The 14,716-nt window shown below is 39.2% G+C and overlaps 1 protein-coding gene across 2 annotated transcripts in view; it reads right to left on the minus strand.

Annotated features, from left to right (window-relative positions):
• The window catches only part of fras1 (Fraser extracellular matrix complex subunit 1), a 439,192-nt gene that overhangs the window by 262,633 nt on the left and 161,843 nt on the right, over positions 1-14,716 (minus strand). For both annotated transcript variants that reach the window (XM_060826343.1, XM_060826334.1), the window contains exons 3-5: positions 9,819-9,926; positions 7,563-7,655; positions 1,244-1,403 (exon numbers count right to left, since the gene is read on the minus strand). In XM_060826343.1, the coding sequence (XP_060682326.1) occupies positions 1,244-1,403; positions 7,563-7,655; positions 9,819-9,926 (361 nt within the window). The remainder of the gene's footprint in view (positions 1-1,243; positions 1,404-7,562; positions 7,656-9,818; positions 9,927-14,716) is intronic.

Consider the following 14,716-nt stretch of genomic DNA (forward strand, 5'->3'; position numbering starts at 1 on the left):
TTCCAACAGTTTACTGAGTACAACTTCCCTGCAACTCTCTGAATATTATCATTTCCTTGAGTTCCTCACTCCTTTTCAATACCTGATTACAGCTAATTCCTATATGTTTCTTCTATCTTCTCTAGTGAAGACCAATGCAACTTACCTGTTCAATTCACCTGCATCTCTTTACTCTGTGTAAGTAATTCCCCAGCTTTACTTTCTATGGACTCAACATTTACTTCATTACCTCTTTTCTTTTTAAATATCTGACAAAACATTTCTGCTCCTTTGTATTTTTGGCTAACTTTCTCTCATACACTAAATTTTCATTTTTTATTCATATTTTAGTAGTTATGGAGTCAAAGTCATAGAGTCAAAGAGATGTACAGCATTGAAACAGACCCTTCGGTCCAATCCGTCCATGCTGACCAGATATCCCAAACCCAATCTAGTCCCACCTGCCAGCACCCGGCCCACATCCCTCCAAACCCTTCCTATTCATATACCCATCCAAATGCCCCTTAAATGTTGTAATTGTACCAGCCTCCACCACATCCTCTGGCAGCTCATTCCATACCCGTAACCACCCTCTGTGTGAAAAAGTTGCCCCTTAGGTCTCTTTTATATCTTTCCTCTCTCACCCTAAACCTAGGCCTTCTAGTTCTGGACTCCCCGATCCCATATAAAAGACTTTGCCTATATACCCGATCCATACCCCTCAATTTTGTAAACTTTCTTTGTTCTTTTTAATATTATGTCCAATCTTCTGACCTGCCACCTCTCTTTGCACAATTATGTTCCTTTTCTTAGTGTTTGACACTATCCTTGAAATTTTCAGTTGACCATGGATGGCCAGTCCGTCCTTAAAATTTTTCCTATTTGGACTATATCTGTGCTTATCATCCTACTAAATGCTTGCTAATGCATCACCAGCACCTAACTGCCCCCTTGGAGAACTTTCACGAGGAGATCAGTAATTAATCAACCTTGTTGGTCAAAACGAGGTTTAAATTCGCCAGTCCTGGTGCCGTATTATGTTAGTCTAGAAACTGGCATGAAAATATTCAATGAATTCTTCATCTAGCCTACATTTTTTTTCCAGTATTCATGAGTTAACATCAAAAACAAAATAAACCACAAAACAAACTTGACAACATGGTTCGAACATGACCTACTTCTGTACTGTACAGTTTCTTTGTCTCCATATGATATCTACAGTCCAACAGATGCACAGAAGCAGCAGTAAAGTTGGCTGTCCTACCTCCAGTTTTGACACACTTTGGACAGCAGTCTCCTTCTGGGGTGTACTCAATTTCTCCTCTCCCACAGGTATTAGAGGGACAATATTTTGGGCCACATTCAACTTTCTTGTTGGCGCAGGAGCAAATAATGCACCTTGAGGTCATCCACTCTGTCTCATGCTGCAAACATTAAAAGCAGAAAGAGCAAGCATCATCACTTCTAAGTAACAACAAATAGCTGGTAAAAATCAATTTAAAAAGCACTTGCTAATATTTGCATATTTAACTTGGAAGTTTGATGTTCTGTGCTTTTCTAATACAGTCGCCACACTTCAACAATGGGCTCCTCTGTCGTCATTTTGATATTGCTTTCATGATTGTTGTCATCTAAGTTTTATTTTTGAATATTAATTTTACAATGGGTGGAATCCAAAACACCGATTTGTACACAGTTCCCCGTAAGCAAAAAATTTAACACAATTATTGAAGGTGTGACAAGGCAGTAAACGCAGTTGCGAAATGCCTACAATGCTCGAGTCTGTTGTGTCACGAAGGTGACAGCACAGAATAATAATTGCCTGTTTCCGAAATGACAACAAACCAAAACGTGAAGCAGTGAAACCTCTGTAACAATTGGTATGGAGTTGTAACATTGCAAGAGTTATATTATTGTACAATTTATATAATGGTTTGCTTCAGCACTATTTACTTTATTAATTATGGTTTCTTCTGTTTATCAAACCAAAGTGGCTTCTGGCTGCTTTTTATTGAGCTATTGCATGTGAATATAAAATAGAGTAAAAAATGAGGTCTGCAGATGCTGGAGATCACAGCTGCAAATGTGTTGCTGGTCAAAGCACAGCAGGTTAGGCAGCATCTCAGGAATAGAGAATTCGACGTTTCGAGCATAAGCCCTTCATCAGGAAGGGCTTATGCTCGAAACGTCGAATTCTCTATTCCTGAGATGCTGCCTAACCTGCTGTGCTTTGACCAGCAACACATTTGCAAATATAAAATAGAGCTCTACATTTATTAAAAATAAAAACAAGAGGCTGGAAATAATCGGCATTTCAGGGAACATCTATGGAGAAAGAATCAAAAGTTAACATTTCAGATTAATGATCTCTCATCAGAGTGGACTTTTGTTTTAAAAATCTCAAGAAAAAACTAGAATTGTTCTATTAGGCCACCATAACTAATTGAGAAAAATGTAAATTTCTGAATTGACATAGGAGAAGCAAACATTTACAGGTAGAGGAGAGCAAGCTAATTTTTGAGTAAGGGTGAAGAATTATCATCTTATAAACTAGAAAGGAGAAGGCATCTTGAATATACTTAATGACCCAGCCTTGAAAGCCCTCTATGCTAAAGAATTCCATTGATTCACCACCGTTTGACATAAGGAATTCTCCAAGTCTCAATTTTAAATGCTGAAGTTAATGTCCTAGACCTCCCAAAAGGGCAAACGATCTGTCAGCATCTATAGTGTTAAGCTCCCTCAGAATTTTTCTGTCAATAAGGTCACATTTCGTTGCTCTAAACTCCAATGATAAAGACCAAGCTATTCAATGCTTCCTTACACAAAAATCTTTCCATTTTCGGGATCAATCGTACGAGCTTTCTCTAGATTGCCTCCAATGCAAGTATCTCTTTCTTCAGATAAACGGACCAAAACTATTCACAGCATTTGAGAAGTGGTCTGACTATTTGTTGAGAATTTTGATGAGTGATCTCTTTTTATGTTCCACCCACTTTGAGCTAAAAGCCAATGTTCCATTTGCCTTTCCTATTACCTGCTGAACACTTTGCTAGATTTTTGTGATTTATGCACAAGGGCCCCCAAATCTCTTCATGCTGTGGCTTTCTGCAGTATTTCTCCATTAAAGAATATTCAACTCCTCTATTCTTCCTGCCACTATCACATTTGCCCACATTATCTATCAAGATGCTTCCCTATTCACTATCTGCAGACATCTGTAAATTACATCACCTTCACCACTCCCCTTCCCATCTATTTTATGTTATCTGCAAACACTTCACTCATCCAAGGCATTAATCTATGTTGTACATAATGTGGCACTCCATCCGTCACAGGTAGTTATTCTGAAATTGTTCCTTTCATCCCAACTCTATTTTCTATTGGTTAGTCAATCCTCTATCCATGCTAATGCACTACTTTTCCAGAATCTAAAGATCCTTGTAACATTACTAGCAATGATTTTACTATCTCTGTAGTGTGTACTCAGCATAATTTCCTATGTAGTATTTTTCAAGTTCCCCAATCAAAAGGCACTCCCAGAATGGGAGCCTTGGGAATGGTGAGGTAATATAGATCAAGTGACAGTCAGGCGACATTTGGGGACAGTGAGCTCTGTATTACAGAGTTTCAGATGATGTAAAATCAAAATTGGTCAATATAGAGTAAACATACATGAAGTTGACAAAGCACTGTGGCTGAATGAGATACGTCCAATGACACTTAAGGAAGTGCGAGTGGAAATTGCAGCACCACTGACAATAACTTTTCAGTCTTCCTGAGACTGGGGAGACTCCAGAGGATTTGGGAAATGGAAATGTTATGCCCTACTGAAAAAAGGTTATACAAAAGACAGGTCCAAACTTTACAAACCAGTCAGTTTAACTTCAGTGGTGGGAAAAGTTCTAGAAACAATTATTTAGGATAGAATTAATAGACATGTGGAAACATTTTAGTTAATTGCAAAGCATTACCACAGATTTGTTAAAGGAAAATAATGTTTGTCTGATTTGGTGGAGTATTCTGAAAAGGTAACAACAGCAGTGATGGGAGGTCAAGGCTGTAAACGTGTTGTACATGGGTTTCCACAAACTTGTGAGGAAGTCTACAGCTCATAGAAAATAAACAATAGTAGCAACCTTGTACAAAATTGGTTGAGTGAAATGAACCAAATATTAATTGTGAATGGGTATTATTCAAGCTAGAGTAACACATGCAGTATAATACTTTCTCTGCTGCATACTATGATCTAGATTTTGGTGCGCAAGTGAAAATGTTAATGTTTGCAGTCAACACAAAATATGAAACTTTTACAAGATACTTTTACATGAAGATGTGGACAATATGAAACTTTAAAAAGACTCAATATGTGGGCACATAGGTGACAGATGAAGTTCAATCTAGAGTAGTGCGAAATGATGCACTTTGGCATGAAGAGGCAATATAAAGTAAAGGATACTTTCCTATAGGTTGGACAGGACCAGAGAGACCTAGGCATATAGATGCCTAAGTCACTAAAGGTAAAAGGATAGGTTACGAGATCTGCTTAAAAAAACATGATGTTTTGCAGGCTTCCTATGTAAAGACAGACCGTACGACAGCAGGAAGAGTATGAAGAACTCCAATAGGATACTAATTAGACTTTAGCTTGAGTATTATATGCAGTTCTAAGTACCAAACTTCATGAATGATGTGAATGCATTTTAGCAAGTCACAAGAATGATTTCAAGGATGAGACACTTTCATTATGAGGATATATTGGAAAATTTGGGACCACTTTCCTTGGAGAGGCAAGGGCAGAGGGGAGGTCTGATCATAGTTTTCAAAATCTTAGAGTACCTAAAGAGTGTAAATTGGGAGAAACTATTACTGCTTGTTAAAGGTTTGGGAACCAGAAGGCACAGTCTTACCACGTTCTGCAAAAGAAGCAAATATAAGATGAGAAAAGCTTTTTTGCTACACAGTGAACCATCAAGTTTGGTGCATACTTTCAGGAAACACAGTGGATACAGGTTAGACTGAGACATGAGGGCATTGGACGGCTAATTAAAGCGAAACAGTAAGCTGGATCACGGGGGGAAATGTTATTTGGCAACTGGCACTAAATTAAAATCCTCAGAGAGCTGGCACAGGCTTGAGGGGCTGAATGACATGCTTCTACACTATAATGATTCTATGATTCTATTGCTGACCCTGCCACACTCTGAGAAGTTAAGGGAATTCAAATTAAATCGTAGCTCCATTTGGAGACAGTTCATCTCAGGTGCCCACCAGCCAAATGAGGCCACAAAATGCAGTGCGAATACTATGAGTTCACAGAATTAGCTTGACAGCCCATGGCAGTCCTGGGACAATGCTGTACTGTCAGAGGTGGAATTTTTTGGATGGGACACTAAGTAAGGTCCCATCCGCCCTCACCAGTGGGTGTAAAAGATTCCTGATGCAATTTCAAAAAACAGCAGGGATATTCTCCATCACAACTAGGCCAGTTTTTCTTATTCAAGCAATATCATAGACATAGAATTTCTGACCATTATCTTTCACAAGGTGGGACCTTGTGAAAACAGTGAAGGCACACCAAAAACATTTAATGGATGGCAATGCATTTGGGATATCCTAATAAGATAAAAATAGATGTGAATATGTCTTCAGTCTTTATCCCACAGAAAGAAAAATATTTTAAAAAATTGAAAGAGTGCATAATAGAATCTTCATGCTTCTCCTTGGTAACATCATTTACAAACAGACAGAAAGTGTCAACTGCCCCACCAACTCTCTTGACCACTTGATGAGAACTGTTCCAAGGTTAGTGATCTGATGATCTGAAAGTCATACAGAAGCCATAATTTCCAGCAACGTTTGAACGTACCACAAACTCCACTGCCTCACCATCAATGCCATCTCATTCCTCGACCACCAGAATGTTTGCAAACTCTACAAAATATTCAATCCTCAGCTGAAGTCTGACCACATTGTCTCTATCAAATAAACAATGACTCCATCTTTGAATATTTCCTGGCTCAGCCTCTGCCAAAGCAGAGCTGCTGCTGAAAGCTTCGACAATGCTTTGGTCAGCCCAAGATCTCATCATTTCAACACATGTTGCTTTAAGATTAACACAGTACTGCCCAACTCCTCAGATGCAACAAATGTTGCTCACCTGCCATTTCTCCATGCCTGATGTCTAAAATCCTCTATTTGAATACATTAATAAATTCTTTATGTTATTGAGAAACGTAAAAACAGCGCCTGACAGATGTGAGGATTTTGCTTACAGTTTATGAACTGAGTCTTAAGAATTCAACAAAGTTTCGCCTGGTAGGATTTGATCACACGGGATCCAGGGAGATTTGGATACAAAGTTGGCTTGAAGGTAGGAGAGACAGAGGGGGATGGTGGAGGGTTGATGTTCAGACTGCAAACCTGTGACCATCAGTGTACCACAATGACCAGTGTAGAGTCCACTGCTTGAGTCATTTATATAAATGGTTTGGATGTGAATATAGGAGGAACGATTAGTAGGTTTCAAGATAACACCAAAATTGTGGGTGTAGTGGGCAGCAAAAAAGGTTATCTCGGAGTACGATGGGACTTTGATCAGATGGGCCAAACGTTGGCAAATGGAGTTTAATTTCAATAAATGTGAGGGTACTGCATTTAGAAAGGCAAATCAGGGCAGGACTTATCCACCTCAGGGTAGGGTACTGGGGAGAGTTGCCGAGAACCTTGAAGTGCAGGTTCATAGTTCCTTGAAGGTGGAGTCATAGGCAGACAGGATAGTGAAGGAGGTGTTTGGTATGCCTACTGAGTATAGGATTTGAGGCAATGTTGCCACTATACAGGACATCGGTTAGACCAGTTTTGAAAAAAAGTGTTCAATTCTGGTCTCCTTGCTAAAGGAAAAATGTTGTTATGCTTGAAACGTTTCAGAAAATATTTAAAAGGGCTGGAGGTTTTGAACTATAGAGAGAGGGTGAATAGGCTATGGCTATTTTTGCTGGAGCATGAGAGCTTGAAGGGTGACTTTATAGAGGTTTATAAAATCATGCAGGGCATGGATAGGGTGAATAGCCAAGCTCTTTTTCCCAAGGTACAGAAGTTCAAAACTCGAGGGCATAGGTTTAAGCTGAGTGCAGAAAGATAGAAAAGGAATCTATGGGGTAACTTTTAATGCAAAGGTGGTGCATGTACAGAATGAACTGCTAAAAGAAGTGGTGAAGACTGGTACAATTACAACATTGAAAAGGCATCTGGAAGGGCACATGAAATGTTTAGAGGGATATGGGACCAGATGAATTTAAGATATCTGGTCAGCATGGACGAGTTGGACTGAAAAGGTCTGTTCTCTGCTGTACAACTCCATGACTCTCATATTAAAAAAATCTTAAATTAAAGCCAATAAGGTAAACTCTCTTCCAGACATGGTGCAATACCATGAATGGTTATGATAAATGGCAATAGATTTTTTTTCACTTAAATGCACACAAAGAGAATATCGATGCAATATATATTTTAAATGTTTCTTTTGTTCAAAATATTTTTTGTTTTACCATGAACACATCTCAGGATATGTGAATGCTTACCCCATGAACTTGTCCTTCATATTCACAGAAGCTTTGGGTCCTCAGGGCACATTCAGGGCAGCAATTGTTTGGGCTTATTTTGAAGACTTCACCCTGACAACAGTAAGAACAAAGCATGTGATATAAAATAGTGTACGTAAAAGTTAAAAGTAGAACAATACTCCAAGATCGTCTTTTACAGTTAAAAGACAACACTTGCTTAACAGCTTAGTAACAGTTTTTAAATTACTTCTTTGCACCACTTTCATGATACATTCTAGATAAACTTGCAATTCCTAAAAACCAAAGGTTGTAAGTAGCACGGTCGTATTACACAATACTTTCAAATATTGTCACTAAAGATTTTAGTAAATCAAAATGTTGATCATGTACACACATCACTAATGTTGAAGTGACATATTATTCCCATCAAGACGCTGGTTGTTGCGAGACAGAATATTTTGACACACAATAAAATCACAGAATCTCTACAATGCAGATATAGGCCATTCAGCTCATCAAGCATGTACTGACCTTCCAAAGAACATCCCACCCCAAACCCACCTATCCACGCATTTACTGCAGTTAACCCACTGAGCCTGCAGGGACTCTACAGGGCAACTTAGCATGGCTAACCCACCTAACCTGCATATCTTTGGACTGTGGGAGAAAATCCAGGCAGACACTGGAAAATATGCAAAACTCCAATATATAGTCACCTAAGGCTGGAATTGAACCCAGGCCCTTATTCTAAGATTCTATGATTGTGAGACATAAAATAGAAAGAACACAAGCAGCCTCTTCTTACAAAGGCATTTTCAAGAAACTTAAATGGTATACCAGACAACTATTCCTTATTCAAGCACCACATCACAAATACCTTAATTCTATAATTTTTTACATATGTCAGCAAGAGTGGTGTCACATTATTTCCTGTTTTACCTCAAGGCATGATTTCAGTTCCCATGTCTGGCAGCTTTGTTCTGTTGAATAAATATTAGTTTCTCCCTAGCATGGATTTTTATTTCATGTATAGGGAATGACATGCTGGTAATTCCATAGCACGGTACAAACCCTGCATTAAATTTAGTCATGCCCAACAATCAATTTTGAAATAACTGCACAGAGGCCAGTATCCCGTCACCAAGTCACCCTTTATTTACAAGTGCATATGGATTCTGGCCAGCTAACTCAAGAGTCAGTCTGTAAAGTGAGGAGGCTCTCTGACACTCCTGTTTCTTTCTGTCAGCCAGGGCTCCTTATGGATTGTTAACCTGGGCCAATCCAGGAACTCTCTCAACTAGGTTCCAACCTGGTTCCAATCACTACAAGTCTAAATGGAAAAAGAATTCTGTGACCCCTGCCACATTGCAACAACCATTAACCTTGTGGATAATAACCATAACTGACAAGGCTCTGGTCTGGATTTTTATTTGCTTTCCTATTTTAGGTTGAGAGTCAGACTGCCAGGTCTCCTTCCAAATGACATTAAGCTATTGATTTGCAAAGAGGGCTCAGACGTGTCAAAGTTCTCTTCAGTACAAACATGCACCTGAGAAAGTCAGTGAAACTCGACTGGCATGGAGTGTGGTCAGGGCGCAGAGGGGGGAACATGGCGCGGAGGGGGCACAGGGCACGGAGGGGGTGCAGAGGGTGGACGGGGCACTGAGGATGGACAGTGCACAGAAGGTGGACAGGGTGAGGAGGGTGGATGGGGTGCAGGGGGTGTGGACGAGGTGAGGAGGGAATTGGTGGCTTTCCCGTAAGGGGGAATTCTTTTGTCCCCTCCTGCCCATCATCCTGGCTTTTGGATACCAGAAAGAAACTGACATATATATTATCTTAGGAATGTAACTGTAGTTTATGGTGTCTGAAATATTAAACCTCTAAGCTGATAATCCAGCTGGTGTTTCAGTCAGCTCATTAGTGCCACATTTTACATTCAATTTTTCAAGTAAGTGCCCAAGATGAAAACAAAATACCATTGGCACCCAACCAAGTTACAGTGAAAGACTGACACTGCCACAACCAGGTAACCTGTTAGAAACGGAGATCAATGGCTCATGATCCATTTCCATGACAGTGCAGATTTTCAGATCTCAAACACATAAATGGTGAGAAGTGAAACACACTTATCCAGGTACAATGCACATTTTTAAACAATGTAATGCACGTTCTAATAATTCTGCAAATTATAGATCACTAGCTTCCATATCCTAGGTTATCACTGTACATCAACCATTCCAAAGGTATGACAATGCATAACTACATAATTACCTTCTGAAAATCACACTGAGGGTTCCGACACTGGGTAAACTCGCACAGGACAATATCACTGTGACAGCTGCAATCTTGGCAAGAGTCTGGCTTCCAAACAGTATTATTCTGCAGGGGGAAAAAAACAGTAGAACAGATGTCACATTCAAGAGGTCAATTTTCTTGGATTGAATTATTTAGCTTTGACTACTTTTGGGATTTGAAAATGTGTTGCTGGAAAAGCGCAGCAAGTCAGGCAGCATTTAAGGAGCAGGAGAATCGATGTTTCGGGCATGAGCCCTTCTTCAGGATTCCTGAAGAAGGGCTCATGCCCGAAACGTCAATTCTCCTGCTCCTTGGATGCTGCCTGACCCGCTGCGCTTTTCCAGCAACACATTTTCAGCTCTGATCTCCAGCAACTGCAGTCCTCATTTTCTCCTACTTTTTGGATTTACATAACATCAACCTCACAATACTCTGCACATTAACCAATCAGCATTTTGAGTTCCAGGCTACATTTTGACATAGGTGAAAGTGATCCCTGATGAAGGGCTTATGCCTGAATCATCAATTCTCCTGCTCCTCGGATGCCGCCAGACCTGCTGTGCTGTGCTCTCAACTACATTTGGACATAACAGATCAAGGGTATTCAGCCAGCAATGCCATTTTTGCCACTGTGGGTTGAAATGATTTCAGCACCCTTCAGGTTATGGGCAGGAATTCCCACTCAAGGGTCAATTCAGGGACTCAGGAAAAAACAGCAGCAGCACAAGGTGAGCTGGAGGAGAAATGAAAAAGGTAACAGGCAAAATGGAATGGAAAAAGTAAGTTAAATAAGAGCAAGAGAGACAAGGACAGATAATGTGGAAGTTAAGGAAGAAACAAAGAAAAACAAAAAAGAAAGGAAGCAAAATATGATCAGGCATTTGGGGAGACAGGAGGTTGAGGAATTGAAAATAAACAGAGTTAGAATGATTAGGGACAAAATGAGCTAAGAGAATGGGAAATTGCATTGTTAATTACTTTTGGTGTCACTAAGTACACACTGAAGAGTCTAGGGATGGTGAAGGAGCATTCAAACTATAAACTAAACAGTGTTAATCTACAGGTCATACCGCTATGACGCACATTTCATCAATCAGAATTTGCTGTAACACAAATGACAAATTGTGGACAATGTTTCGATAATGCAACTTTCTACTGAATGGCTAGAGCAATTTTCTACAGCGCAATTTTCTATAGCAATTTTTCATAACACGATTTTATATAGTATGAGGTTGCAGAGGAACGCAACTGCCACGTTATTGCAGAATGCCCTGTAAAAGATAGAGCACATCAAAAATTTATGGGGGAGGATGGTGTTTGGTGGACTGCTCATTGTAACTAACTCCCTAGCAAATAGCAGTGATTATAAGTAAAGCAAATGTAGTTTTGAATTGTACAGAAAACCAACTCAAGGATGGTGAACCTGTAACAAAACTGCACCTTCATCTGGAATACTGCATGCTTTCCTGGTTAATACTCTCACAGGAAGGACATGAAGGCACTTAAAAAAAAGCAGAAACTCTTGAGAAATGATTATGTACATTATTTCATAGAGTCACAGAATCCCTACAGTGTGGAAACAGGCCATTTGGCCCAACAAGTCCACACTGACCCTCTGAAGATTATCTCATCCAGACCCATTCCCCCACCCTATTACTCTTTGCTTCCCCTGACTAATGCCCTGAACACTATGGGCAATTTAGCATCGTCAGTTCACCTAACCTGTACATCTTTGGGCTGTGAGAGGAAACCGAAGCTTCCGGAAGAAACCCATGCAGACACGGAGAATGTGCAAACTCCACACAGTCACCCGAGGCTTGAATTGAACTTGGGTCTAATGCTGTGAGGCAGAGTGCTAACCACTGAGCCACTGTGCTGCCCTAGATTTCTCCAAGCTTTTCACTGATCTCCCAGCACAGTTACAGCAACAAACTAGGACATTGTTTCTGCAAATTTCTGACAAAGTGATTAATCAAGTGGAAGCAATTTTACTCAGATGTCCATGATACTCAACGACGACATGTTAGGCTTTTATGGTACAGTGCGGTGTCCCTGTATCTGAAACAGAAGGTTTGGGTTCAAGACCTGCCTACTCCAGAGATGGTTTGAAAATACCCACAGAACCCCAAGACCACCATCCTCAGCGTGACAAGTAACTTAAGATGAAGCTCAAAAGGAGGAGGTTAAGCAGGGAGCTGAGAGAACAATTTCATTCTCAAGATTGTGAACATTTGGAATGGACTGTCCCATTTACATCCCTTCCAATTTTTATTCATATTGTTGTTATTTTCTTTGAAGTCAGTGTTGGAAAATGTTTGCTTATGTTCTATTACTTGTCATACATCTGTGACATTCCTGCCAGTGTAATGTTCTCCTTTTCCTGAAATATCATTTATGAGAGCAGAGAAAAAATACAGTAAGTGATTGTAAAACAGCCATGATGTTGTGGAATTTATTCAACACCTTATTTTGTTTGGTATAGAGTGGGTATTAAGAGAGACACAATCTGAAGGTATTAAAAAATTCCAGTGTAAGGAAAGACTATTACGCTCGTGAAATCCACACACTATATGTTGATACAGTAATAACAAAGGTATTAATGCAGAAATTATATCTTTTTTCACAACAGATAAATGACTTTTCCATTTTGTTGATTCTAATTTTTTTCACAGCAATTTTGAAGGAACCCAGAAAATAACAAAATGGAGCAACAAGATGATCAAAGGACAGACAGACATAAACAGCAGTGAATTAAGAATTTTAAAATAAAATGCAAGGACCAGGTGGAGAAAAGTAAGAAAGATAATAATGAAGATTAAACAGAAAAGATGTTTATAGCAGATCTAATACGATAGGTGACAAGTTGGGATTATGATATGAATGCATTAAAGAAGAAATGGAGGAACCAAGAAAGGGTTTTTAATATTTGTTTACGAATCTTCAGAAATGAATGAGAAGAAAATTGAGGATGTGGCAGCATTTATTAAGGATTGTATTATAATTCAAAATTAGAAGCATATTTTAGATGGTTCAGGAACTGAATCTATTTGACTTAAGAATTGTGAGCTGCTAGTTGCTGGAAACTTTTTATTTAAATAGACTTGTGCGTTACAGTAAAAGTCTTAAAACATGAAATCTTGTGTAATCCTTTCAACAATTCTTGAGAAGATGGAATCTCTTTTTAAAAGCTCACAGATTGTACAGGGATCATAACTAAGTGGATACAGCATTGGCTGAGAATTAGAATGCAGAGGACAGTAGTCAATGGATGCTTTCAGACTTGGTGATTTCCAGTGCTATTATCCTAGATTCAGTTTGTCTCTGTTCAATTTCTGTAAAAGACAGATACTTAGATGTAGTAAGCAACATTTTAACATTTTAAGATGGCATACAAGTTGACAACACAACAGACAGCCATAAAGATTGTCATAGATTAGAGGATAACAGATGGTTTTGTAAAAGGGCTAAAACATGACAGATGGAGCTCAATGCCAAGAACTGTGAAGAGATGCACTTAGGGAAGATTAATATTGAAAATAATATGCTATAAATGGTACATATTTGTAAAGTTTCGGTGAATGGAGGTGAACTTCTGTGTCCATGAACAAAAGGTTTGAAGGACAAGTTGTAGTTCATAAATATGTTTGTTGGGCTTAAAAATTGAGATATGCTAAAATTTCACAATTTACTGGTTGGCCTTGGCTGGAATATTGCTGACAATTCTGAATACAACACTTCAGGAAAGATGTAAAAGCCTTATAACGAGGCCAGAGAAGGCTTACCACCATGACGCTAAATTGCCTATAGGGTCCAGGATGTGCAGGTTGAGTGGATTAGCCATGAGAAATGCAGAATTACACAGCTAGGGTAGGGGCTGGGTCTGGGTGGGATGGTGTGGACTCTATGGGCTGAATGGCCTGCTTCCACACTGTAGGGATTCTATGATTCTATTCTATAATTCTATTCTATGATTCTATGAGGGACTTCAATTATAATGAGAGGAAGAAATTTAGAACTGCTTTGCTCAAATCGGTAAAGGTTGAGATGAATTGATGGAAGACTTATTCAGATAGTAAAAGGTTGTTCCCTCTGCCGATTGGATCAATAGATGTCAAATACAAAAATAATTGACAAAATATTCCCAAGGACTTTGAAATGAATGCTTTCACTCAGAGTTGTCAGGATCTGAACAGTAACTGAAAAAATGGTGAGGGACAATTCCATAAGTAAATTTCAAAAGAGAATTGGACAAGAACAGAAACAAGAGGAATATAGAGAGTGTTTATGGACCAAAAAAGTGAAGGTGTGGGATGACTGTTCGCTACTAAGCATGACAGTTTTTTTTATACAACCAGCATAAACATGATGGCGTGAATGGCCATTTTTATGTCTCTTCAATTGTACGAAGTACCCCTATATCAGCTTTCCTCTCTGTAAGGTTCTTTTCTAAATGATAGTGAGCCCAAAGGTGGAAAAAATATTTGTTTTCCTATTTAAAACATAATTTAGGTTTGAAGCTGAATAAACGAGCACCTCAAAAATACTTCCACTGAAAATAAACAAGAGAAGAAAGGGAAATCCAGTGCCTGGATCGAGCTCAGCATTTCACTCTAGCTAATTACACATTGTCTTGGTTTTTCAGCCACATATTTCCCAATTCCTGTTGATAGTGGGAATCCTGCTCATACACTGCATACACAAAACATAGCAAGGGTGCAATCCAGTTCATGCTCCGAGTAGTTAACACTTGCAGCATGTTCTGCAAATTCTGAACCAGTTAAAAACCTGTGTCAAACAGCAATGCCCACTTTACAAACTCATAGGCTACTTGTGTACTCACAGCAGGTTAATTGCAGGTAAAATTCAACTGCTGC

The sequence above is a fragment of the Hemiscyllium ocellatum genome, chromosome 1 (assembly GCF_020745735.1).
Source record: "Hemiscyllium ocellatum isolate sHemOce1 chromosome 1, sHemOce1.pat.X.cur, whole genome shotgun sequence".
Taxonomy (NCBI): domain Eukaryota; kingdom Metazoa; phylum Chordata; class Chondrichthyes; order Orectolobiformes; family Hemiscylliidae; genus Hemiscyllium; species Hemiscyllium ocellatum.